Source organism: Amphiprion ocellaris, chromosome 1, assembly GCF_022539595.1.
Source record: "Amphiprion ocellaris isolate individual 3 ecotype Okinawa chromosome 1, ASM2253959v1, whole genome shotgun sequence".
In the NCBI taxonomy this organism is placed as follows: domain Eukaryota; kingdom Metazoa; phylum Chordata; class Actinopteri; family Pomacentridae; genus Amphiprion; species Amphiprion ocellaris.
This window is the reverse complement of record NC_072766.1, coordinates 27,145,327-27,170,880: the sequence shown is the minus strand read 5'-3', so window position 1 is coordinate 27,170,880 and position 25,554 is coordinate 27,145,327. Positions and strand designations below refer to the sequence as shown.

The following is a 25,554-nucleotide window of genomic DNA, read 5'->3' as shown; positions in this document are numbered from 1 at the left end:
TACTCAAAAACGGACTGACAGATGCATAATACACACTTGTACTCAGTGCAAAGTCATTTTGTCTGTGGGTACATCTATATTAAATGGCCATATTCTATGGTGCCGTGATTTCTGATCACCAATAACTAATAAACAAATGCTGCATTTCTAAAATAAAAACTAAAAAAAAAAATTGCTGCATTTCTGACAATGCCATTTGGGGGAATGAACAGCCTTGGTGGAGTACTGTGCTCTCTGAGTGCTTTTCTTGTTATTTCTTGAAGCACAAATGGTCACAATTTTGGGGATTTTGTGACCATCAGTGTACTTAAAGACTAGGTGCATGGGGAAATGAATGACACTGTCATGTAATGCTGGGGCCCCACAACAGATTTTTGCTAAGAGGTTAAAAATATTGAACTGAAGTGGAACACTGACCTTCCAACACATTCATGCACATAATGCGTCAGGCATCAAAATGTTTAGCTTTGAAATGGTCCTGTACTTAATGAACCCTTGCTGACAAATTGTTTGTGGTGCCCTTTGAAAAATCTCAGTTTGTTGCTACTGAGTGTGTGCTTGTGTGTGTAAACCTGCTTCACCATCACTAACAAAATAATAGCACATACTGTCCAAGGGCCCACCCTCTCAGCTGCAGGCTTCTAGCAGGACCGCTCTAATTACAGGTCTGTTCTTCACACACATGCAGCGTCAGGCTCAATGGAGTAATACAACAGAGGGAAAGATGAGTCCTTTATTTCTCCCCATGCCAGGGGAAATTCACAGTTACAGCAGCTTATGTAGCAATAGACGTAGTAATAGAAATAAAATAATAATAAAATAGTAGTAATATTATTTACAATATGTACAGGGATGAGATATGAGGATGAAATAGTACAGTAATGACACACTGTAAGACAATGCAATATAAAGTGGCTTGAAAAAATAAGTTTAAAAAGTGCAAAGATGTAGCAGTGCAAGAATCTGTCTATCTCTGTCCAAATTTTATAGTTTGGGGTGATAATGATGAGTCAGTTTATGTTAACATCAGCCAGTGATGCTGATGTTATAAAGTCTTATAGCAGATGGGATGAAGGACCTGCGATAGCGTTCCTTCTTGCAGGGTGGATGTCTCAGTCTGCTGCTGAAGGAGCTGCTTAAAGACCCCACAGTGTCATGCAGTGGGTGAGAGGGATTGTCCATGATGGATGTGAGCTTTGACAACATCCTCCTCTCACCCACCTCCTCTATGGAGTCCAGGGAACAGTCCAGGACAGAACCTCCTCCTGACCTTCTGTTTATCTCTTTCTGTCCCTTTCACTGCTCCCTGCTCCCCAGCAGACCACTGCATAGAAAATAGCAGACGCTACCACAGAGTCATAAAATGTCCTGAGCAGAGTCCTGCACACTCCAAAGGACCTCAGTCTCCTCAGCAGGTGGAGACGACTTTGGCCCTTCTTGTACAGGATCTCTGTATTGTGTGACCAGTCCAGTTTATTGTTGAGGTGAACGCCCAGGTATTTGTATGTGTCCACCATCTCAATGTCCAAACCCTGGATGTTCACTGGTGCAGTCTGAGGTGTCTTCCTCCTGAGGAAGTCGACGATCATCTCCCTTCTTCTTACTGCCATTGAGCTGCAGATGGTTTAGCTCACACCAGTCAACATAGTCAGAGATGACCGTCCTGTACTTCCTCTCGTCCCCCTCAGATACACACCCGACAATGGCTGTATCATCGGCGAACTTCTGGGGGTGACAGCTCCCAGAGTTATAATGGAAGTCCGATGTGTACAGGGTGAAGAGAAAGGGGGAGAGCACTGTCCCCTGTGGACCTCCATGCTGCTGACTACCACATCAGACACACAGTCCTGAAGCCTCACGTACTGTGGTCTGTTGGTGAGGTAGTCGATGGTCCAAGCAGCCAGGTGACAGTCTACTCCTGCTCCTTCAAGCTTCACCCTGAGCAGAGAAGGCTGGATTGTGTTGAAAGCACTGGAGAAGTCAAAGAACATGACCCTCACAGTGCTGCCGGTGTTCTCCAGGTGAGTCAGTGATCTGTGCAGCAGGTAGACCACTGCATCATCCACTCCAATGTTCAGTTGGTAGGCGAACTGCAGTGGATCCAGATGTGGGCTCACCTGGGGACGGAGGTTCCTGAGGACGATCCTCTCCATGGTCTTCATCAGGTGAGAAGTGAGGGCCACAGGTCTGAAGTGGTTAGGCTCCCTGGGGTTCCTGGTCTTAGAGACAGAAACCAGGCAGGAAGTCCTCCATAACAGGGGAACCCTCTCCAGACTCAGGCTCAGGTTAAAGATGTGCAGCAGCACCTGACAGAGCTGGTCTGTACAGTCTCTAAGGAGTCTGGAGCTGATTCCATCAGGACCTGCAGCTTTCCTGGTCTTGATCTTTTTAAGTTCACTTCTCACCTGATCAGCTGTTATGGAGAGGCAGGGGGTGGTGGAGGAGGGTGGCAGGAGGAGGGGTGATGGTGGTGGTGGGGGGTGAGACGAGGAGGGGTGATGGGTCTGTATGTGGAGTCCGGAGGTGGTGGAAGACGGGGATCGGAGGAGGGGTGATGGTGGTGGTGTTGGTGGTAGAGAGCTGAGGTGTGCAGAAGGAGCTGGCTGGTCAGTGCCCTGATGAGAGGGGGAGGAGTGGGAGCAGAGTCAAATCTGAAAACAATGAGACACAAAATAACACACTGCCCTGTGTGTTTATAGTGAAATTATATGAATTTTGGTTTTTAATATTCAAACATATTTCAAGATCATTACTGTTACAAAGTTTTGCTTCATAGTTGTTAAACCATTTTCAAGGCCACAGCCACAGACTGACGTCTCTCCACACAGCCAACAGTGAAGCCTGTGAGAGGACTACACATGCACTCATTGAACTGGAGTTATATCCAGTTATTGCTATTTTTTCAGGAAGAACTAATATCTAGAGCCATTTCAGCCTTTGCTCCCATGCAAGTGCATTTACTGAACACAACCAATTCCATTCTACCACGTACAACCACATAGTTCTAACCAGAAACAGTTTTTGTGTTAATTTAAAAATGTTACATTATTTTCATTGAAAAGTGTATAGATGGTATAATAATGTATCTGTTACTGTACAAAAATAAAGAATCTTTGTACATGTACAGGTGGAGTGGTGAATTTAGTTGAAGCTCCTCAAGGCTGTAGGGATAAAACTTAAAGAGCTCTGGAAACATTCAGAAAATGTTCCCTGAAGGTTACTGTTTTATTATTTTTGTAGAAGCATATGGTAATGTTCCCACAACGTTCCTGGAAGGTGGATTTTGTGAAACCTTCAGGGAACCTTCAATGAGAAGAGTCCAAGGGAGAAATACAGCTCAGGACTTTAACTGTAGAGTCTTGGGGGTCCCTTCGCCCCAGTGTCATCCTTAACAGTGATGTCGTTGGCAGCAACCACATGCAGCCTTGGGAAAGTTCAGGTGTTTTTCCAAATTAATATCTTCAAAATATTAATGTAACTCATTCATACCTTACAAAACATGCACTTGACTATCATACACTAGGCATAGTATGTGCATGGGGCCAAATACTTTCCTAGAGCAGTAGCCAGTGCTGAGGATAATGGTTAGGTGAGGGGACCATTACCCCAAGACTGTAGATCCAGGAAACTTTCGTGGAAATACATGTTTTTTTTCCCCAGCAAATGCTTCTTGAAAGTCAATAAATGACAGTCAGGGAACATTCATTAAAGAGGAACGTTCCTACAACCTTCATGAAACATTCAGAGAGCGTTTCCTGAACGTCAGTTTGTTGGGAAAGTTTATTATACTCTACACAAGCTCTCCTATAGTTGCACATTATTTTTCCAGTAAGTACCGGACAAAGTGGTCCAGATCACACATCCAGTCTGACGGTGCTGCGTCACGTGACCTCCTCCTTCAGCACCGGTTGTTATCGCACTGATGCCGTTTTGCCACAGAAGCGCCGTGTTGGCCGGCTGTCAAAATCTTAACACCTCCGGCAAACAAAGCAGCACAGGTAAGACTGGACAGACCACCCTCACGAATTTTTTTCTCTACTGTTGAACAGGTATATTTCTGTTAAATGTCGCTGTGCTGTCGGAGGATAACGACGACCTGACATTAGATACAGGAAGAGGACAAAGGCGTGGAAGTGTTTTAACGGCCGAGACGACAAGCTAACCGCAGACACTGCCCGGTAGGGAGGTCTGCATTCAAAATAAGCTGTGCCATTTGACTTTGTGTGTTCAAGTTGTGTTTTCAACATTAGCTGGGTTGTTTTAGTGAGGCAAAGAGACATTTTTTTTCGAGTGCTTTGTCTCAGACGGATGTGCAGTGAAAAAAAGCTAACCTCAACCGTTCAAGTTAGCTAGGCTAACATTGTCAGACCTACTACTGTTATTATTATTATTATTATTATTATTATTATTAATAATAATAATAATAATTAAGTTAGCCTTTCCGTATTCTTGTGTCGTTTCCATGCTGTAACTGTAGCTGTTGTACGGTATCTTTCTAACAAAGCTCTCCTTTAAAAAAAAAAAAAAAAAAAAAAAAAAAAGCGTTTTCTCGTGACGTTTTGAAAGTCTTGAGCGGAAGTCAGATGTAGTCATGCAGTGTATCTTGACAGAAAACACCGGCTGCTTTGTCACTTTAACAGATGTTAGAGGATGTTGTTCCCGAGAACAGAGACTTAAAACTGACATCAGCTAAAACCAAACTGACATGAACCGAGCTTTTGAAACAGCAGACAATAACATCACCTTCCTTTTTTTTGTCGAAATGATCTCTCTACTGCACATTTCGGCTAAACATATCCATCCATCCATTCGCTATATCCGCTTTATCCTGTAGGAGGTCGCAGGGGGCTGGATCCTGTCCAAACACTGTATCTCAGCCGACACTGGCTGAGTAATCTAATAGTATCCACTATGGCATGTGGAATGTGCCAGCACATGTCACTTTTTGATCACAGTGTTATGCTGTAAATAAGGGGTGTCAAACATACAACCTGCGGGCCAAAAGCGGACAGCCGAAAGGTCCAATCTGGCCCGTGGTACGACTTTGCAACGTGTAAAAATTACAGAGAACACATTAACTGCAAGTTGTAAGTTTGTAAAACTGCAAATTTAAAATAATTTTGATATCTACTATATTGTTCAGCTCAAGACACCTGTGACTAAATTTTTTGTGACTTTGTAGATACACTGTGATCTGTAAGTTGAAATGTGTAAATGATAAACTGAGGCATAATATTGTTGAAATTGCACACATTTTCTTAAGAAATTTCATGTTGTTTATAATTTTTTGTAAAAAGATCGTTCATTAAATGTGAACATTTTCAAAATTGTATTTTTTACACTACAATCAAGAGGAAAAAATGGAGTTGTTGTTATTCATAGGCTATTATGCTATGATTTTACTGGTCTGGTCCACTTGAAATCAAAGTGGACTGTATGTGGCCCCTGAACTAAACTGAGTTTGACACCCCTGCTGTAAATAGTTTCACCTGAACTGATGCAGAACATCTCATTCACAATGTGTCCAATTCTGGAAAATGTCTCATGATCTTTTGATTGTGGTTCTCACAAATGACATCTAGCGTTTGGAAACAGAATACAATATGGTTTGGTGCTGGGCTCCATTCCACAAACAGATGATTGTGTAACAAACAGACCACAACAGGATATATATGTTATCATAGACATATATACCATCTACACAAACTGCTGATTTTTTATTTTTTGATTTTAAATTACAGCATCCTTGTTGCGTTGCATATCATATTATTCATGTGATATTTATGCCAATAAAGCATATTGTATTGAATTAAACAAGGGATTGACTGATTGTCAGAATTTTTTTATTTGTCAGTATCATTATTTTTTTAACTGATATCCAATCCAGTAAGCTTGTTTAAAAACCAACTCTGCGGTCAGTAGTTTCAAATACTGCTTCTCAGTCTCTTTTATTACTAATAATCAGTATCAACCCTAAAAAGCGATGTCAGTCGACTCTGAATAAGCACACAAACTAGTTAGGAAGACAACAATCTGGAAAATAATTAGCATAAGTAGAATTGCAGCTAAAATGTACTGATATTATTAATTAAGCTGGTGTTTTTTTTCATTACCTGCCTAGATGCTTGGTGTATAAATCAGTCTGTCACAACTTATTGATAGCTACCTCACATCCAGTGTTAAGTTTTGTCTAACTGTTGAGCATGTTCGTTTTTGAAATAGAAGACAATCGACCTCTCTCAATTAAAATTTTTTATTCTGCAATGTAAAATTAGGCTTGAATTCAATGACCATTACTGTTCAGAGGACTACGGTCAACAGAGTGTTAATCTGTAGGTGTCTTCCCAGGAATGGATAAAGTTTCACAGAGTCTTTTTGTGAATTATGGTACAGTCTCATTGGCTAAAACTGTTGGAAAGAAGCCGTGGTTTAGACTTAGCTTTCTCTTCATTGGTGCACAGGCATGTCCTCAGCCTCTTGGCACACGATTCCTCCAATCAGTCGATGCCGTGCCCTGAGAAAGAGACCATCCCTATTTGACTCCCATGTCTCTATCTGCACTATTCCCTTCACCAGCAACTGCTGACTTCCGCTCTTGTTATATGGTATTATCACAGCTTCTAGTCGATGCACCAACTCCAGTCATGAGTATTTTATCAGTTTTTAAACACAGCACCTTTTATTCTCACATGATGTACCTGTGACTCGGAGTGGCTCTCAGTTGCAAGTAAGTGTGTGTGTGTGTGTGTGTGTGTGTGTGTGTGTGTGCGTGCAGTGTGTATGTGTGTCAGCAATGTGTGTTTTTATGTAAGCAGCTGTATTCTTTCTACCTGATCTGGTTCAGTCTTCATTTATTCTCTCCTTCAGAGCCTGGGATAGATGCTTAAGTCCCTTAAGTTACAGATCAGTACAACCCTCTTGTGTAGCACATTAGAGCAATATGTAAATCAACATTAAGCCAGCAATATATTTAATAAAATAATACATCCTAACATCACCAACAGTCCAGACTAAAAATATTCAGTTTATGATAAAAATCTGAGAAAAGGAGTCACCTTTGAAAAACTTCACTGGCTGCAGTAATGAACTGATTTTCAAAGTTAAGGCTGCACATAACAATTACTTTCATTGTCTATAAAATGTTAGAAAATTGTGAAAAATGTTTTCTATCCCAACACGAAGTCCTCAAATGTCTTGTTTTGTCCACAGCCCAAAAATATTCAGTCTTCTGTCACAGAGAAGGAAAGAAATAAGAAATATTCAAATATTAGAAGGTGGAATCAGAGAAATGTACAGTAAACTTAAAAAATAGTAAACTATTGATCAAACATCAAAGTAGTTGATGATGTAGTAATTGGCACAAAATAAATAATCATTGCAGTGCTTATTACTGTGCTGCTGTGTGGCTGGTTTGATTTCTTAAATTATGTGGAAAAATGTATTTTGGTATTTAGAACCCGTATTGGGAAAATCTTATGGAGAAGCTAGGTTGACATGAGCAAAAAGTCCAGAGTTGAAATTGAAACCCAAAATATCAGTCACATGATGTGACATCCAAGGTTGCCCATCACAAGTCACATGTTTAATTGTCTGAGGCATCTTCCAGTTGTTTTTCCAGCTATAAAAGTTGGACTAAAGTTATAACGTTGTCCGTACATCATGCCTATGTTATGTCGTCTTCATAACTGTTAAGTGAATTGCATAACGGCTGACGCACTTCACAGGTTGACACACACAAGTTCACACACACATATAAAGACTCACACGATCAGCACGTTCAGTTCCGAGCTTGAATGAAGCGTGTGCAGTGCTTTGAGTTCAAGCCTCAGGAAAACAGCATACATGGTGGTACTGCTGTCCTGTCTGTTGTTGACTAATGAGACTGAAGTTAACAGCAGTGTGGTTGTTTAGGTCATTGATTGGTCTGTTATCAGATAAACAGGTGGTGCAGTGTTGAGTTTGTGCAGGAGGAACAGATGCCTAATGATTGAAATGAAGCATGCACCTCACATGCACACAGACACAGTGCACAAGCACATACCCATTGTCATAACTGGCTCATCATTTCTATTTATGGTTATGTTACTGTTGTGTAAATTGTACATTCCACACCTGCATTACATACAGCACTGTTGCTGTTATTTTCACCTGCACTGTCCTCATCTATACACCATCTTTTCTCTCTAGGCCATGCCTGGAGATAGTAGATGCATCATTGTCAATTGTCAATGCATTTTTTTGCACTCTACTAGTTTTATTACAGTCAGACTTTCTCTTCACACTTCGAGCTGCTTTTTTTTTTTTTGTGATTTGGGCTAAGCCGTATGACCTTTTCCCCTGCTGAACCACGCCAGCATCATGGCAGACACAGTAGGAAGAAAAATGTCTATCTCACATTACTGCATTTCATGTTTCTCCTCCTCACTACCTCTGCCAACAATGCTTCCACTTTCATTGTCTTTTCTCTGTTAATCAGTGTTTGACACAATAGAGATTGAATAGCAGTCGTTGAACACACCTCTGACTCACCATATGTCACTGAGGTCCTCTTTACTTCACCAATAATGTTCTGATTCTTCTGAATCTGTTGGACAGGTTGCTGCAGAGGTTGCCAGAAAGGACACACAGCCGGTCCTCAGTTTCCTGCTGGTTCAGGCCTGACACGGTGGCACCATGGCTGACCATGAAGAATCTGAGAAGATGAATGGTCACTCTTCCAGTCTCATAGAGCCGCCCAAAGAGAGCATGCAGCTTAAAAAGGAGATCTCGCTGCTGAATGGAGTCAGCCTGATTGTAGGAAACATGATCGGCTCTGGCATCTTCGTCTCCCCGAAAGGTGTCCTTATCTACAGCTCCTCTTATGGGCTGTCACTAGTCATCTGGGCCATTGGGGGGCTGTTCTCAGTGGTGGGGGCCCTCTGCTATGCAGAGCTGGGAACCACGATCACAAAATCAGGGGCATCTTATGCATATATCTTAGAGTCATTTGGTGGCTTCATTGCATTCATTCGTCTGTGGACATCTTTGTTGATCATTGAGCCCACCAGTCAAGCGGTCATAGCCATTACATTTGCAAACTACTTGGTGCAGCCGCTCTTTCCAACATGTGAACCACCGTATGCAGCAGCCAGGCTCATCGCTGCAGCGTGTATATGTAAGTACTTTTGACCTAGTCTCTGTCCTGCTGCTGTTTGCTCACATCTTTCTGACTCTTCCTACAAGAGTAAAGAAACGTCTATGAAGCTGTCTTCTCTTTACAGGTTTACTGACATTTATCAACTCTGCCTATGTAAAGTGGGGAACTCGAGTGCAGGACATTTTCACCTATGCAAAGGTGGCAGCCCTCATTGTCATCATTGTCACTGGCATTGTGAAGCTGAGCCAGGGTGAGTGGAGTCACCACAGTATTTAAGATAATCAAAGACATACTAGACGCCATCCAGAAAGCACTACAGCACCAGCAAATGTGTTCTGCATAGCTTAGTGTTAATATCTCTCACCGTCCTGGACTGTGTCAGTCATTTTCCTGTGTTCTCAGATTTGTTGTTTTTGTACAATAGGGGAAAAAGGAGTTTTGGATAAATAATTGGTGGGATGGCTGAGGGTCATATATGCATTTTCGATTGGGACTTCAGTGTGTTGCAATGTCAGTGCAATTTATATAACAAAGAAATAACACTCTCTAGTCGCGATTCGTGTCACAGGCTATCTTTGGGTGAGCCCATCTTAATTGAAGCAGCTATTGAAACAATATAGACTAAGTATGCAAATTTTGAAACATTTCCTTCAATAATGGGCAGTCTTTGATTAATAATCAGTCATCTCTAAGTAATATTTAACATGAATTAACCACAGCAGACATTATTACCCATGATGGAAAGCCTGGTTTTGTCACTGAACACGTGTCATGAGTGTCTTCAAGCGGCTCAGTTATATATGTCATTGGATTGTAGGTTTGCTCTTTCCCTGAAGAGTTCAATCTTAAATAGGTGAGGTCTGATCTGAGGCAATTAACCAGCTGGCACAACCAGGTACAATGCTTGTCCTTCGTCTTTTGCCTTATCATTTAATATATTTTATATATCCATAGTACAGCTCAGACTATGTTTATAAAATGTTTGGACTCTAAAGAGCCATCAAGAAATCAACAACAGAATTATGATCATTGTTTACTTAGATGCACTGAAATTTCTTTGAACGTTCCTTTAATTAATGTCTCTCTGTCTTAGGCTACACAACCAACTTTGAATCGTCCTTTCATGGGTCATCGACAGATCCTGGTCACATTGCGCTGGCACTGTACTCTGCTCTCTTCTCTTACTCTGGCTGGGACACCCTCAACTTTGTAACTGAGGAGATCAAAAACCCTGAAAGGTAATCTTTCCTTTTTTGGTTCCTTTTTTTTTTTAGTATAAACATCAGCATTGGCATGTCAAAATACTTCACTCAGTCTAGTAACAATCAAATGTCTTATTGTTCCAGAAACTTGCCCCTGGCCATCGCCATCTCCATGCCCATAGTCACCATCATCTACATCCTCACCAATGTGGCCTACTATGCTGTTCTGGATGTTAGTGCGATACTGGCCAGTGATGCAGTGGCAGTGGTGAGGAAACAAACTGCTTGCTGAGAGCAAGATGTATGTGTATATGAGTTGAGAATGCAGTTGACAAACTAGTTGCTGTGTCCTGTTCAGACTTTTGCATGATGCAGTGGCAGTGGTGAGGAAACAAACTGCTTGCTGAGAGCAAGATGTATGTGTATATGAGTTGAGAATGCAGTTGACAAACTAGTTGCTGTGTCCTGTTCAGACTTTTGCAGACCACACTCTTGGTGTAATGAGCTGGACTATCCCCATTGCTGTAGCTTTGTCTTGCTATGGAGGCCTCAACGCCTCTATTATAGCTGCATCCAGGTAGAACCAACACACAAACACATACATAGACACACTGGTTTAAGCAGCAATATAAAAATCTCCAGTGATTTTTTTTTAACTATTATTTACTTCTGCTGTACAAAGGTTAATTCTTCTGTAGTATAAACCAGTACTTTACATAGTGTCCTTGGATCTGTATTATTTCATGTTGCTTGTGTCCAGGTTGTTTTTTGTGGGCTCTCGCGAAGGTCACCTTCCAGATGCTCTGTCCATGATCCATATACAGAGATTCACTCCGATCCCGGCTCTGATCTTCAATGTATGAAAATGGTTACATTACAATCAATATATAATGTTGGAAGTACAGGAAACTCCTATTTAATGGCAGTTTAATGTTGTTGTTTACTAATCATTTTCTTTGCAGTACACGATTTAATATTGGTATCATGAAACAATATTCTGTGCCAAACACATTTTCCATTCTTCTATTCTGGAACTAGTTAACAAAGTCCAGTTTTCTTGGTTAATGGAAGCTAAAAGTATCATGAAGCTCTTTACCTGCTAGTAAATATGACACTGTATTTGAGCCACATTTATCGCTCAGATTAATAAACATGTTTTTTACATTTAAGAGCTGAAAATAATGCCATTTTTATATTGCAGGGACTACTGTAACACAACTTTTTTTTTTTTTTGCTTTCCATTTTCACCTTTCCTTTTGGCTGCCCAGTGTGTCATGTCACTGATCTACCTGACAGTGGAGGATGTCTTCCAGCTCATTAACTACTACAGCTTTAGCTACTGGTTCTTCATGGGACTGTCCATTGCTGGCCAGATCTACCTCCGTGTTAAGGAGCCTGACAGACCCAGACCCCTTAAGGTAACAACAGATACACACAGCTGTGTAACTACCATGCATCCATCCACTGATTAATTTGCTTATCTGCATTTGAGTGATAAGCAGTGGTTAAACTGAGCTGGAGCCCACCAAAGCTGAACTCCTCTTTTCATCTTGCCCAGCTGAAGCTCAGCTCTGTCTCACATACAACTATTGAAATCTGCGTTCATATTCTGTCCTGTGCTAAACAAATAAGCACAGAGAGAAGCCTTATTTTCTTTGATTTTATTAATCAGATATAGCATCAAAGCAGCAGAATCTAAACTGTCTAAATAGAAAGAGGGGCTGTGTGCAATTTCTGCAGGTGGCACAGCAGCTTCAACTTAAATGCTTTTCTGCACAGCAGACAGCTAAGCTGTTGTGCATGGTTTCACAATTTTTACATGAAATTATTGAAAATGAACCCAGCACAATTAAGACCATATTTTAATTTTCAGTAAAATTCCAAATATTGTTTCCTTTAGAGATTTATGATGATTGTGTGGATTTTTACTGGGAGTTTTGACTTTTGCTTCTTAAATGCATAAATATTTGCAGTGGTGACATTACTGCAAGTGTGGATCTTAAATAATCACTGAAGTTAATAAAAAAAATATAGTCTTAAGAGAAATTGTTGAATAAAAGTAAGTAGTCAGCCTAATAATAAAAACTCAAGTTATAATACTAAACCTATGAGTACAAATATATGTGTTTTTCTGTGTGGCACAAATGTCAGTGATGACTTGAATCCTGAATTAAATGTAAATAATAATGATATTTACAAAATGGTCTCCCACTGCAATATGCAGAGTGCCTTTAATTTGTAACATCGAACTGAAATTTCACCAATACCATTGAGGTGAATGAAAATTAGTTTGGAACACAATATGCACAGTTTTTACTGAAAGCACTTTTAACTGCAGAAATCGGTTCCCATTTCTATGATTTGCAGTCTGCAGAACAGGATTTTAAATGTGAACAAAAAATATGCCGTTGATTACAACACCATGAGGAAAGGAAATGACTGACACACTGCATACTCCTTAGCAGATTCTAATCCTCTATTAGTGTCAGTGCATGTGTTTTGTTTGCTTCTGAAGAAAATGAACATGAGTCATTTCTGCTTTTGTCTCCTTGTGTCACACACTGACAATATATGAAGCTCCATGACATCACCATTATATTTCCTGAAAAGCTTTTTTGAAGCCCAGTGTGGTGACTGTGTGGAAGTGTAGTTTTTGCCACTTTAATGTTAGTTTTGCTTTTTAGCCCCAGAGGTTGCTTCTTGGTGTCACATATGAATAAGTGCATTTTTTACTGCAAAAAACTTATACAAATTTTTCTATTTTGTCCTAGAAGATCTCAATAAATATTCAACTTCCTTAGTTTGTTCTCAAAATATCTTGCTATATATTAAAGAGCTTTAGTTCTTTTTGTATGCATAACGGCTGAATTGATGGATTGTGGATAAGTTCTGTACTATAAACAGACAAGAAGCTGAAATTTGGTCAGATAAAAACTAGGAATAAATGATGTCAAAATTGGACAATAAAATGAAATATCAACATCAGCACAGAGTCAACACCTGTTAGGCTACAAGTTTGTAGTTGTGTTTGAAAATGTCATGGAAAAACAAATATGGCAAGTTTTAAATAAACCTACCTTACTTTTTTGCCAGTCGGCCATCACGATATGAATAGCAATATATGCTAATTCCGCTACAGGGGAGACCTGATGTTCTCTGCAATTTAGGTGGAAAAACGTGTATATATTAGAATCGGCAACTCGCCAACATGTTTTGGAAAATATCAGATATCAGCATTAATCCAACAGTGTGTATCCCTAGTAAAACCAAAGGAGTGAAAAGACAATTATTTTTTTTTACTGTTTCAGCACTGCCTTGTGAAATGTTTTGAACTGCTGCTAAAACTTTTTTTTTTTTTTTTTTTTTATTGTTGCCACAATTATGCACACTGGTTCTGTTGTGTGAGTGCCAAAGTTAAGTTCCAGTAATTAGATGGGTGTGAGAGCAAGAACCGGTCTGTGACATCTTGTAGGCTTTTATGTGCCTATTATACCTTTGAGGCAACTTTAGTGGGATGCTGTAACACTAAGCCCATGTTGCATGTTTTCTGATATAAACGTACATTAAACATAATGGTTAGATTAAAGCAAAGGCTTTCATATCAAGGCTTTATTCAGGCATTATTTCTTTGAGTTTTTAGCTCACCGTCTTCCTTCTGGTTACTCTCTCTGCAGCTGACGTTGCTGTATCCAGTGGTGTTCTGTCTGTGTGCTGTTTTCCTGGTGGCAGTTCCTCTCTACAGTGACACCGTCAACTCTCTGATCGGCATTGCCATTGCCCTGTCAGGCGTTCCGGTCTACTTCCTGGGTGTTTACCTGCCAGAGTCCAAACGACCACCTGTCATCACCAAGCTGCTGCGTGAGTTTAGCACACATGCCCCTGAAGCAACAGGCATACGTGTCATTTCAGTCATGTCATCTCTGCATCTCTCAATACAAAGTATGCTCAGCTAGCTAACATGTCGTCTGTTACTGCAGGTTGTCTGACTCACTTCACCCAGTACACCTGCTACTGTGTACTGACAGAGATGGACAAAAGCCAGTAGCATCTATCACATTTGAAAACGTCCACCTCCAGCCACCAAGCAAGGAATTCTGCTGGGAAAAAGGGATTTAAGACTCTTGTATTGTGCTGCCCACCACACTGAATCTGTCAGACTTCACTGACTTGTTCACAGCACTGCCACAGATGCACATGCTAATGTGCGAACTTATCCTGGACATCAAGGATTTTCACACTACATATGGTGGACATTGTTACATTACTTTATCACACTATTTAATGACCTCTCCTGCACCTTGTTAGTTTATCAGGTGGTCTGTTCTATACGCCTTTTAAATAGTATATGCCTGTGAGATTTTACAGGTACTGTGACCACAGGGACCTGATAACAATGCAAGTCAATTTTATAAAAATGGATTTTAAACCATTTTGACAGATGTTGTGTGTTGTATGAATGAGTGCTCAGTCATACCTTAGATTGAAGTCATGTTCACTTCCAGAATGGAAAAAAGGAAAAAAACTTCTGTTGCTATGTGAAGATGTTGGCTCAATATTCCAGTGTCATTGCCTTTATGTAGTGTTTGTGACATTTTCTTTGTAGTTCCGTCTTTTTTGTTTGCATTTTAACATTTGTTTTTTTATTGGGTGTATTTGTGAATGGCTCGTGTGTGCTAGCCGAGGGGGATATGTCTCTGTAGGGAAGTTGTAGTGTTCCCTTTCTTTATGTTTGCTATTTTCAGTGTAGCATAAAACTGATGTTCATTATTTCTATAGTGTTCATCTTTCTGACACACTTCAGTTCTGAGTTGTACTGCTCCATCTTTAAGTCCAGTTGTGTTAAACTAGCACATCCTGTTAAAAACTGTGCTTCAAAACATTCTCCATCTCAGAATCCACATTTCATCAACAGCACTACTTGTTTTTACTTCAGTGATTAATTTTGAACCATTAATGAGATCATACTTTGGCACTGGTCCACTCCTGGCATAATCTATCAACTGTGCATCACACATGCCCATATGGCCATATGTTGAAGCTTTTTAAAATCACATCTAATTACAAAGGGAAGTGAAGCTGTGATGAGTAATGTTATACAGCCAGTTACATTCTAAATCAGAGATCACTCGTTTTCTGCAGTCTGGTCAATTTTGTGAGAAGAGTTTGAACTGATTTTAGAACTACCTCTCACATCCAAAGCTTTCGCTGTGCCTGTTGTCACTAGCTTACCTCACAAAAACAACTGTATTGCCTCAGGAAAAGTACCTGAGCAGATCAAACTGTTATCTGAAGTGAGAAGCTGTAAGAATATTTTAAGTTGTGGTTCAACAGACTCTTGAATTGTGAGGTATGATCATCTTCCAAGTTAACTTCAAGTAGTTTTATTATTTTTTAACTAATTACATTGGCAATGAATAAATTCTTAAAATGAACCTGTTTATGATGCAGGACAAATTAACACTGAGATGTTTCGCGTTTATTTTGAAAGCGTTCTTTTTATACACATCTACATATTTACAAAAAAGTTGAACTCAACAAGCATTCAAGAGAAACAGGGGAATTTCTGAAACTCACACACCCACAACAAAAAAAAATTATTCACCACGCTTTCACATTATGCAAAAATCTAACACACACAGTTACACACACTACCATGCACAAAATGCAAACACCCTACATTGCAAACACACGCGGCCCGAGACGTCTCACTAACAGAAGTGGTAACAGCACAAAGCATACGAGGCATACCACGCTAATGTGCAACATTTCTAACACACGTCCACTTTGAACAAACATCCACACACAAATTCACTCCACCACAGTAAAAAAGAAGAAGAAAAAGACACTGGATCTTTCTGGAAATAACACCAACTCCTTCACGTCTGTGTAGTAAAGAGCTGGATTGATGTATAGGATGTGTGCAATTTTCTCAATTTGTGGTCCCCAAGCTATATGACTCAAATAACGCTTTTATACTTTGGCACATTTTTAAAAAAATATGGTATTGTTTCTAAAGTTACCAGGATGTTACCTAATTTTACTTGAAATTAGATACTTGATCATAAAGTCTGATGAGTGCTACATGTACGTTGCTACACTGTTAGCAGTTTTCTCATTTTTTTCCACTCTCAGCTACACAGAGGTCTGCAGAGTATGGGGCTATTTGTGGAGAGGGCACCGGGAAGATCCACTGAGCAGGATGTGGTAAGGGACAGATCAATCTGAATCATATTTGTCTCCGTCATCATCATCGTCGTTGTCTTCTTCACCATGGCAGCCAAGCTCATGCAACACTTCCCTCTGGTAGCGCTGCCAGCTCCTCCTGCTGTACGAGTGTTCCTCTTCCCAGTAACCTGCACACATGAACCAACACTCAGCTTGCATTTGAAGTGTTGCCACTAAAATGATTACAAGACTCATCTCTGTGTATCAAAACTGCATATTTAGACATTCCATGAAAGAAATCCCTTTCTATTTCAAAATTGTTCACATGTAACTATACACCATTGTATCCCCCAGTGTGTGCTGATCTATGAAGCCAATACTACCTGGAGGTGGAGCGCACTAGCTCACATACAACTCTGCTCAAACGCTCTAAAGCTACCCTACGCTACACAATGGCAGGCAGCATGGTAGTGTAGTAATTGGCACTGCTACCTCACAGCAACAATGTTCTGGGTTTGAACCTATGCAAACTCAGCCTTTCTGTGGGGAGTTTGCATGCTCTCCCTTAACTCGTGTTGGTGTCTGACGGACTGACAAAACGGCAAGTTGTAATATTGGAGTAATTCAGCCATAAAACTACCAATACTTTCATGAAGTTAAAATGAATATATGTAAGCAGACAAAAATTAAATAAAATGCAATGCTGACTGCATTTGCAGAGCAGGAGAGAAAAACAGTTTTAGACACCATTTACACGACAACGGTTTAGGATGAAGCACCAAGGTTTTGTTGTGTTTCGGCCTCCCGTTCACTCAGAAACTGAAACTTTTGAATACGGCCATCAGAGTGGTATTTTTCTCAAATGCAACAGTCACCTTCACTGTGTAAACAAGTAGCCAGAGTTTTCAGTGAGAATGCTGACATCATGCTACGCTTTGTGCATGCGCATTACACTTAATTCTAGTTGCCATGCACGAACCGAACGACAACTAACAATGGCGGACTACTGTGTTGGGCTTGTGCTGCTGAGTCTACTGAATTTATTGAATCTCCTTCAGCAAAATGTGTATTTGTTGTGCCATTACTGCAATCAGTGAAGATACATTCAATACATATGCCAGATAATCAGCCCACCTCTACATCGGCGGCTGTACTTCCTGTGGTCTGTGGAGGAATGGGTAGTGGTCACATGGAGAGTGCCTCTAAAAAGTTACATCACCGACTACCAGCCAGGCATGCACAACACAGCGCTTTCAGTCCTTCCAGCATTCTAAACGCAGATTTTTTTCACTCTTTTATCGCGTAAACCCAACAAGGCAAAGGAATACTTTTGTGTTTTCAGGTGAAACGTCATCTAAACGAGGCCTTAACTAAAAGCACTTGAAGCAATTCTGTTCTTTTTGTCAAGGTCATCACAGGAAAAGAACAAATGCCTGACATTCGCTTCAAGAGACTAGCAACAGTAGTGTTGCCCAAGCTTCTGGAGCTACACACACTTGAATAACTTACACATAAATGAACACATACCACCATAACGCTCCTCTCTGTCACTGTCGGCATCACTGTCTTCATCAGGGTAGTCATTCCGCCAGTTGCCTTCCTCATTTTCATCATCCTCATCTTCATACACCTCCTCTTCATGAACCACGAGGTCAGGAACCTGTGACAAACAAGAAAAATGTGTTTTTTGTTTTTTCTTATTTTAAATTATTGTGAGCCCCTAGAGCCACTGTTTATAATAATAGAGCTGCTATGAAGCCACTACCATCCCTTGAACCTGAATTGACTCCTCTGGAAACATCTTTGCGGACCACTTTAAAATAAAGACACTTTTAACTACAGTTCACTGGTGGGAAGGTTTTAGGACAGAACAAATATACATGAATTGTCCCAGACATTTTTCAAAATTACTTGCTTACTTTTAATGATATCGATTAGCCTGATCCACAGCCACTTCTTTGAATGACTAAAGCCTCTAAAGCCCAGTCAGCAGGCAGGTAAAGCTGCAAAATATAGTCAGGACCAGCTGTGTCCCCACTGGCCCTCACCTATTTATTCAAATACAAAATTTTTACGAATTCACCCATGTTTTCAGTCACTCACTCCGATTTCAGCACTCATTCATCTGTCCGTCCATCCATCCACACACACCAGTTCTCCTTCATCGGCGTAGGCCCTGACAGACAGGATATCCTGGATCCACCCTGGTGTGACCGTTTCCTGGTAGTAAAGATCGTAGACGTAGTCATCGTCCTGCTCCCGATGCTCTTCTCCCAATCTTTCCCCAGATATGCTCAAATGCTCCCGCAGCATCTTGGTGTTGTTACACAGGATCACTTCTGGGTCTGAAGACAGCATCTTTCAAAACAAATAGAGCAAAGACACAAATGTATAACTAAGTTGTCCATATTAGCAAGGCAGAGTGAGGTCTCTATTTCCTGATCCCATTGTTGGGGCAAGGTAAAGAGATGCATCCCTCTCAGCAAAAACAAAGCTGCTGTTGCTGCAGTAACCTCAGTCCAGCCTCTCCCCTGCCAGGCATGTTGTTCAATAGTTCTGAGATCCAAGAGAATGTGATGGTCTCTGTCAGTCTGACTCAGTGTAAGGGCTAGGTATTGTTCCACAATTGGATACCAATACAGACTCTCTAGGGCCTCTCTTCATCCCAAAAGGCTTCATAAAAAACACTGCATCAGAACAGCTAATTTTTACAGAACAAAAAAACTTGAATTAGACCACCTATGTCAGTAATTGTATCGTTATATTTCATTAATAATCTCATCAGCACAGCCTCATCAGCTCCATTGATCAAGGTACAAAAAATAATAATTAAAAATAAGATGATAAATAAACGTGACATGATTTGCAGTGTATCAAGTACCACTGGAAGAGGGGCTGATTAAGTTATATTTTAACATCTCAGCAACTAGTATAGATTACATTATCAATATTTATGGTTTTTTTTTTTTTACAGATTGAGGCCCACATGATCAGCTCAGTCCATCATTACTCCGTCAACGAATGCAGCCGAGTTATGTGATGATTGGCGTTTGTTTGTCCATCTGTTCGCAACATTACTCAAAAACAGATTTGGATGAAATTTTCAGGGAAGGTGAGAAATGACACAAGGACCGACTGATTAGATTTTGGCAGTGATGCAGCTTATAGTCTGGATCCACAAATTTGTTAAAGATTTCTGTATCATTGCGAGATAGCGGCACAGCATCACTAACTATGACAAGAAGTGAACAGTACATCAGCTGCCTGCTGACGATCACATGATTGTGATCCTACTACAAATCCAACGTTGCAGACTTATTAGTCGGAAATGATACAAGGAACAACTGATTAAATTGTGGGGGTGTTTCCTAGTCCCATCAATTCCCGCTGCCCGCTACATATTTAGGTGACGTGATTCAGTATCCATACATAACGTACACATGCATAACACACGCCTGTGCTCAGCGCAAGGTCATTTTGTTTGTGGGTACATCAGTATTAAATGGCCACATTCTATAGTGCCGTGATTTCTGCCACGACTTTTTTCAAGATTTCAGCCGTCGGAAATGATACGACTGAGCAGCCTTTGCGGAGTACAGCGCTCTCTATGTGCTATTCTTGTTCAAAATGTATTCAACTATTTTGGTACCTTCTAAAGTAAAAAAAAGTAGCTGTGGCATCGCCAAACACTTTTGACTTTTAGATTCAAGAGTATTTGTACTGAACCACTCAGTGTGCAACCAATTTCCTTGGTTCCTGTGCACCAAACAATAAATATGGTCTTTATCTACACACTCAAACTCATACTCCCACAACGGATATTACGAGCTGGAATGAAGTGAACTGAAGTGAGAGATCAGAGCTAGACGATTCTCACGTGACACTTATTCTATGAAGGCATTACATTTCCTGGTTAGATGCAGGAAATTTGACAACACAAAGTGGATTACATAAAAACTGTATGTCAGCATTGTTCAGCTCCAGTCATGTACATAGAGGGAAGCATTTCTAAATTTGCCATCTCTTTATGAAGGCATCCCCTGAATTTGCCTTTTTCAGGTATGCGATCATACTGTGTTGTAGAATATAAGAAATTACCACTACAGTGTGCCTTCAGGTATACAGTTTGAGTCTAACATTCACCTCCGCAGACAGACTTCCAGGTATCACATTTGAAGAAGTTCATGGAAATTGAAAATTGACAAAAAAAAAAAAAAAAAAAATTGTTAATTTTCCCAAAAAGTTTTTACACTTGCTTCTGGCTGTTTTTGACCTTTATGAAGAGGAGTTAATGTGGATAATGTGGGAGATGGAAACACCGCGTTTGAAAAAGTTCTCACAGTAAAAAGTGAAGTGGACACTACATTTATGAACAGAATACAAGAGCAGATCTGGTAGAGAGTGTGAAAGTGTCAGTCTTAGGTGACGGAACAGAACACAAACTTCATTGCGTTCACTCTGACAGAAAAAATAACAGCCAGTGAGACACTACTGTTTCTGCAATTTTATGAATTTGTTTTCTTTAGTGTGCTGTACTGAAAAAAAATACCAAATTACTGCATTGGGGACTGTTGGTATCCTAATATCAATACCAGATCAGACAGACAAAACATTAACACTGAACTCACTTTGCCAGAAGGTTTGTCCTGCTCCTTAACATCTTCATGGATGAGATCCACCACCTGGATTTCATCAAGACCCCAACATTTGTCTGCCTCTTTCTCAGTTTCCTCTACAGTCTGGGGAGCATCTGTCTGGGGCGCTTGTTGCTCAGCTGGGCTTGACAGGCCTGCGCGGTGGCTTGACAGTATTCTATAGCGTTCCTCTCTGCGGGTGCTCCACTTGGTGCTCCGTAGGTCCCCAGTTATCCGCTGTGAACTGGCAGCAGAAGGACGCAAAGCATGGGCCATGCGAGGCCGAGCCAAAGCCTGTCGAACCTGGGTCTGAACGGGAGCATCCTGGTAATAAGACAGGAAACAATTAGTCTCTTAACGTAGGCAAAATAATATATTTTACTATTTTCCGACTCCTAAAGCTTAGGTTGAACAAAAGTAAGTGCCACTGATAATCCTTCAAACATCCACTACTTCCAAACGTACTCCTCACTTAATCAAAGAAAACTGTATTCTCAAAACATCTCAGTGAGCGGAAAAATATCAACATGTTGACATGTACAGCATTTGAAACAAAAAGGACATAAAGAAAGCAGTCAAATCCATCGATATGAACACCATACCATGGAGTGCGGGTGTAAAACTGCATTTAGGATGTTTACCAGCTAATCTAATTAGCTCGAAGCGTGATGGGTGAGACCTAAGTTTTTAACGTTACGTATTTAAATCTATTCTCATATTAAAGCTACAGCATATTTCTTTTTGATACATTCAAATAATTTCCGAGGCCCTCAATCATGTCAGAGCTACGTAGAATGTCAACAAATTAAGCTAACATTAGCACAAGCTGCTGCAGTTTGGGGCTGACATGGCTAATGTTGGCTAACAGCGTTGGCTAGCCTTAGTGCTGTGCTAACAACAACTAGCATAAATGGCGCGTTGTTTTTAAACGACAGGCACCTCGTTGAGTGCTTAAATTCAGCTGGCTAGAAGTCGCTCACCTTAGCTAAAATGTTACGTTTCTACTGCCACGCTAACTAAGCCCTGTTGTTTTTCCCGAAAGCTATCACTAACGTGTTCACCACCAGCTGCGCTGATGTTAGCCAGCAGTGCTAACACAGTGGTCATCCAGCGGGCCTCTCACCTGTGTCGCTACGGTCGCCACGAGTTTGAACACAGAGTTTTCCACCTCAGCTTCGTTGGGCTCCGGGACCGCTTCGCCTGTACTCTGGGACGTTTCTGGCCGGATACGTTTGCATGCCAGCAACAAAGCGTCTGCGGGGTCGGTTCCCCTTTTTCTCTTGACTCGAAGAATCGTCGTGTTTGGATCCATGTTGTGTCTCAGTCTGAGTCTGTCTGGTTCGTCTGGCAGGCAGAGAGGCGGAGAAATTATGAGAGAGCTCTCACTCCGCCTGTATTTCTGGGTACAACAAACGTCAAGGAGATGAGATGTTGCTGAACACAGTCGATTATACAGAATTTGTAATTAACTTAGTTTACAATTAAGTTGTCACATTCCAAAGCTAAACGACCATTACATGTGAAACTTAAAAGTACATTACTGTGTCAGCAAAATTAAGTCAGCAGTAACATTCCCAGAAGGTTGTTGTGTGAAAGCTTCAGGGAAACATTCAAAGAACATAACGAAAGTTCTACATAACTACCCAAATGCTCTGCAAAATTAGCCTTCAGGAGAACTGTAAAAAATGACAACTATTCATTCAGATGAGAAAGTGGCTACCTAGTGGCCACATTAATCCACCTAACAGCTACAATAAGACTCAGCTACACTACAAACTCACAGTTCATATATATTATGTATACATACATAATATATATATATATATATATATATATATATATATATATATATATATATATATATATATATATATATATATATATATATATATATATATATATATATATATATATATATATATATATATCACAAACAATAATGATGCATTTTCTTTATTTCATGGATTTATTATAGGTCCTCTGGACATATGACAAAATCATCTTGATCGAAAATGGACATACAGGAATTCTATCCTTTGGCTATTTTCACCTCAACTAGACACTTTTGGTAGCTGTACACAATCTTCTGGTTGTATCTTTGATCACCCCTCTTGGCAGAAAAGATGCAGTTTAATTAAATTTGCAGGTTTTCTGACACAGACTTCTTATACACAGTCAACAGGTTCTTTATGGGGTTTATGTCATGACTTTGGGGAAACCAATCTAAAACCTTAATTGTAGTCTGATCTAACCGTTTCTTTACCACTTTTAAAGTATGTTTAAGGTCATTGTCTTGCTGGAACACCCAGCTCCCTCCAAGACCAACCCTTCTGGTTGATGATTTTAGGTTTTTCTAGAATATGGAGGTAATTCTCATTCTTCGTTATTCCATACACGTGTTAATTACAACTTTGGCTGGAGACAAAAAGTCACAGAGCATAATAATGCCACCACCATGCTTGACTATAAGTACGGTGTTCTTGGGGTTAAAGGCCTCACTTTCTATCAAACATACTTCTGGTCATTGTGACCAAACAGCATTTTTTTTGCTTCATCTGAACACAAAAGGCCTTTTCTCCTGAAGGCCTTTTCTATCATGGTCCCTGCTCCGGCCCCTTTTCTTCTCCATCTTTTTTCCTCTTTCTCTCTCTTCTTCTGTCTATGTGTGTTTTGACCTGTCTGTCCCTCTGGCTCCCTCTGTCTGCTTCTGTATCTGTCTGTCATCTGTCTCTCCCTCCTGTCTCTCTCTCTCTCTCTCTCTCTCTCTCTCTCTCCGTCTCTCTCCGTCTCTCTGTTCATTGCTCTCTCTGTTCTCTCAGCTGCCTGCACTCTGCTGATTACTGCAGCTGACACTCATTGCAGTAATCAGTTCACTCAGCTCACCTGCCCACTACATCACCTGCTTACTATATAAGCCCGGCTCATGCATTCGTCCTCTGCCAGGCCACAAACTGAAATAGCCCACATGGACTCTGTTCCCCTCCTTTCCTGCAATTCTGCTGGTCTGTCATCCTACTCCTGGAACCCTTTGTCTGCTCCCTGTATTCTGTCTGGACTTTTATGGGAATTGTCGCTCCATTCACTCCTGTCACAGCCTTGGTCTCATCTCCACCATCACACCAACTGCACACCACTTCTGCCCCCCTCGCCTCCTCTCCCAACCGCCACTATTCCCCCGACAGTTAAGTTCTCTGTTCAATTGCCAAACCAAGTGTAATGTTTTGTGCAACGACCTGTTTAGCTTGCCTGCGCTGGTAGTGATATTTGTGTAACTCCCTGTTTTGCTTTCCTGCCCGATTCATACTAGGTTTGGGTCAGTTCCTTGTTTTCTTTGTGTCCTAGTTGTATAGTTTCTGCTGCCATCCGATAGTGACCCTTCAGTTTCCGTTTGGGTTTCTGCTTCACTGTGACACCTCGTTTGAGTTTATCATTGTATCAATTGTTTTATAATAAAACTCTTTTCCTATTTCACACAAGTCTGCCATTTTTTTTTGTCTGTGCCTGGGTTCCTGGGCTCCCCTTGTAATGTTTTCTTTGTCCATGTGATCAGCAGCAAACTTCTATTTAGCCTTAAGGTGCCATTTCTTGAGGATTTCTGGTGATTCTTGTTTGACTCTTGATTGTCCTGAGCAATTGTCTCTCAGCAGCAGGTGATAGCTTGCGTCTTTGTTGTGATCATGGCAGTGACACAACTGTGCCAAGCACATCATATTTACAAATGGTTGCCTTCATATTTGATTTTGGGATTTGTAGCTGCTTCGAACAGCTGGAAGAAGTCAACTAGTACAAATGTTTAGGAAGATTGCTGACACCAGAGAATGAGATGGCCAAGGAAATGGACCAAAGAATAACAGCAGGCAGGAGAAGGTTTGGACAGTATAGCACCTTTCTTAAAGATCAGAAAATGCCAGTATGCTTGAAGAGGAAAATTATGAACACTGTCATACTGCCAGCAATGACATATGGAGCAGAGACGTGGTCGCTTACGAAACTTCAGAAAGAGAAACTGGCCATGGCCCAAAGAAGCATGGAGAGATCAATGCTGAACACCACCCGGAAAGATAAGATCAGGAACGAAGTAATAAGAGCAAGTGAAGGACATCCTCAAAATGGTGCAGTACATGAAAGGCCAATGGGCAGGACATGTTGCCAGAATGGACAACAGATGGGCCAAGAAAACAATGGAGACCAAGAGAGGGGAGCAGAAAGGAAGGCCCAAACGGAGGTGGAGAGATGACATCGAAGAGAAGGCCGGCAACGCGTGGACACATTTGGCATGAGACCGCCAAGCGTGGAAGCAGATGTGGAGGCCACCCGCCAGCAGTGGCGTGACAGGCTGTAATAGATAGCTGCTTTGAAATGTCTCTAAGTGACTTTCCTGTTTTGTTCAAGTCAAAGACTAGATTTTTCAGACCTG

At 40.8% G+C, this 25,554-nt stretch overlaps 2 protein-coding genes across 3 annotated transcripts; one reads left to right on the top strand and one right to left on the bottom strand.

Moving 5' to 3' along the window:
- Window positions 1-3,846: 3,846 nt before the first annotated feature.
- On the top strand, window positions 3,847-15,105 carry slc7a6 (solute carrier family 7 member 6). 2 transcript variants are annotated; one of them, XM_023268164.3, is made up of 10 exons: window positions 3,847-3,998; window positions 8,596-9,154; window positions 9,261-9,386; window positions 10,230-10,374; window positions 10,483-10,606; window positions 10,812-10,915; window positions 11,099-11,195; window positions 11,607-11,756; window positions 14,013-14,196; window positions 14,316-15,105. In XM_023268164.3, the coding sequence occupies exons 2-10, from the start codon at window positions 8,674-8,676 to the stop codon at window positions 14,381-14,383; spliced, it is 1,479 nt and encodes a 492-aa protein (XP_023123932.1). In that variant the 5' UTR covers window positions 3,847-3,998; window positions 8,596-8,673; the 3' UTR covers window positions 14,384-15,105. The 2 variants fall into 2 exon arrangements, with proteins under 2 accessions (XP_023123932.1, XP_054868505.1); XM_055012530.1 differs by lacking the exon at window positions 3,847-3,998 and adding an exon at window positions 4,047-4,178.
- Window positions 15,106-15,792: 687 nt separating this feature from the next.
- slc7a6os (solute carrier family 7 member 6 opposite strand) lies at window positions 15,793-22,495 on the bottom strand. Its single transcript, XM_023268165.3, has 5 exons — window positions 22,261-22,495; window positions 21,132-21,461; window positions 18,655-18,861; window positions 18,031-18,163; window positions 15,793-16,691 (listed from the first exon to the last, which is right to left on the bottom strand). Exons 1-5 carry the CDS (start codon window positions 22,447-22,449, stop codon window positions 16,555-16,557), a joined length of 996 nt encoding a protein of 331 aa, XP_023123933.2. The 5' UTR covers window positions 22,450-22,495; the 3' UTR covers window positions 15,793-16,554.
- Window positions 22,496-25,554: the final 3,059 nt, after the last annotated feature.

Coding starts and splice junctions, on each gene's coding strand:
- slc7a6os (XM_023268165.3), bottom strand. CDS start 22,449: ATGGATCCAAACACGACGATTCTTCGAGTCAAGAGAAAAAGGGGAACC. Junction 18,862..21,131: donor AGGACAAACCTTCTGGCAAA/GTGAGTTCAGTG, acceptor TTGTTTTGAAAG/ATGCTGTCTTCAGACCCAGA. Junction 16,692..18,030: donor CAGAGAGGAGCGTTATGGTG/GTATGTGTTCAT, acceptor TCATGTGTGCAG/GTTACTGGGAAGAGGAACAC.
- slc7a6 (XM_023268164.3), top strand. CDS start 8,674: ATGGCTGACCATGAAGAATCTGAGAAGATGAATGGTCACTCTTCCAGT. Junction 10,916..11,098: donor TCTATTATAGCTGCATCCAG/GTAGAACCAACA, acceptor GCTTGTGTCCAG/GTTGTTTTTTGTGGGCTCTC. Junction 11,196..11,606: donor TCCCGGCTCTGATCTTCAAT/GTATGAAAATGG, acceptor TTGGCTGCCCAG/TGTGTCATGTCACTGATCTA.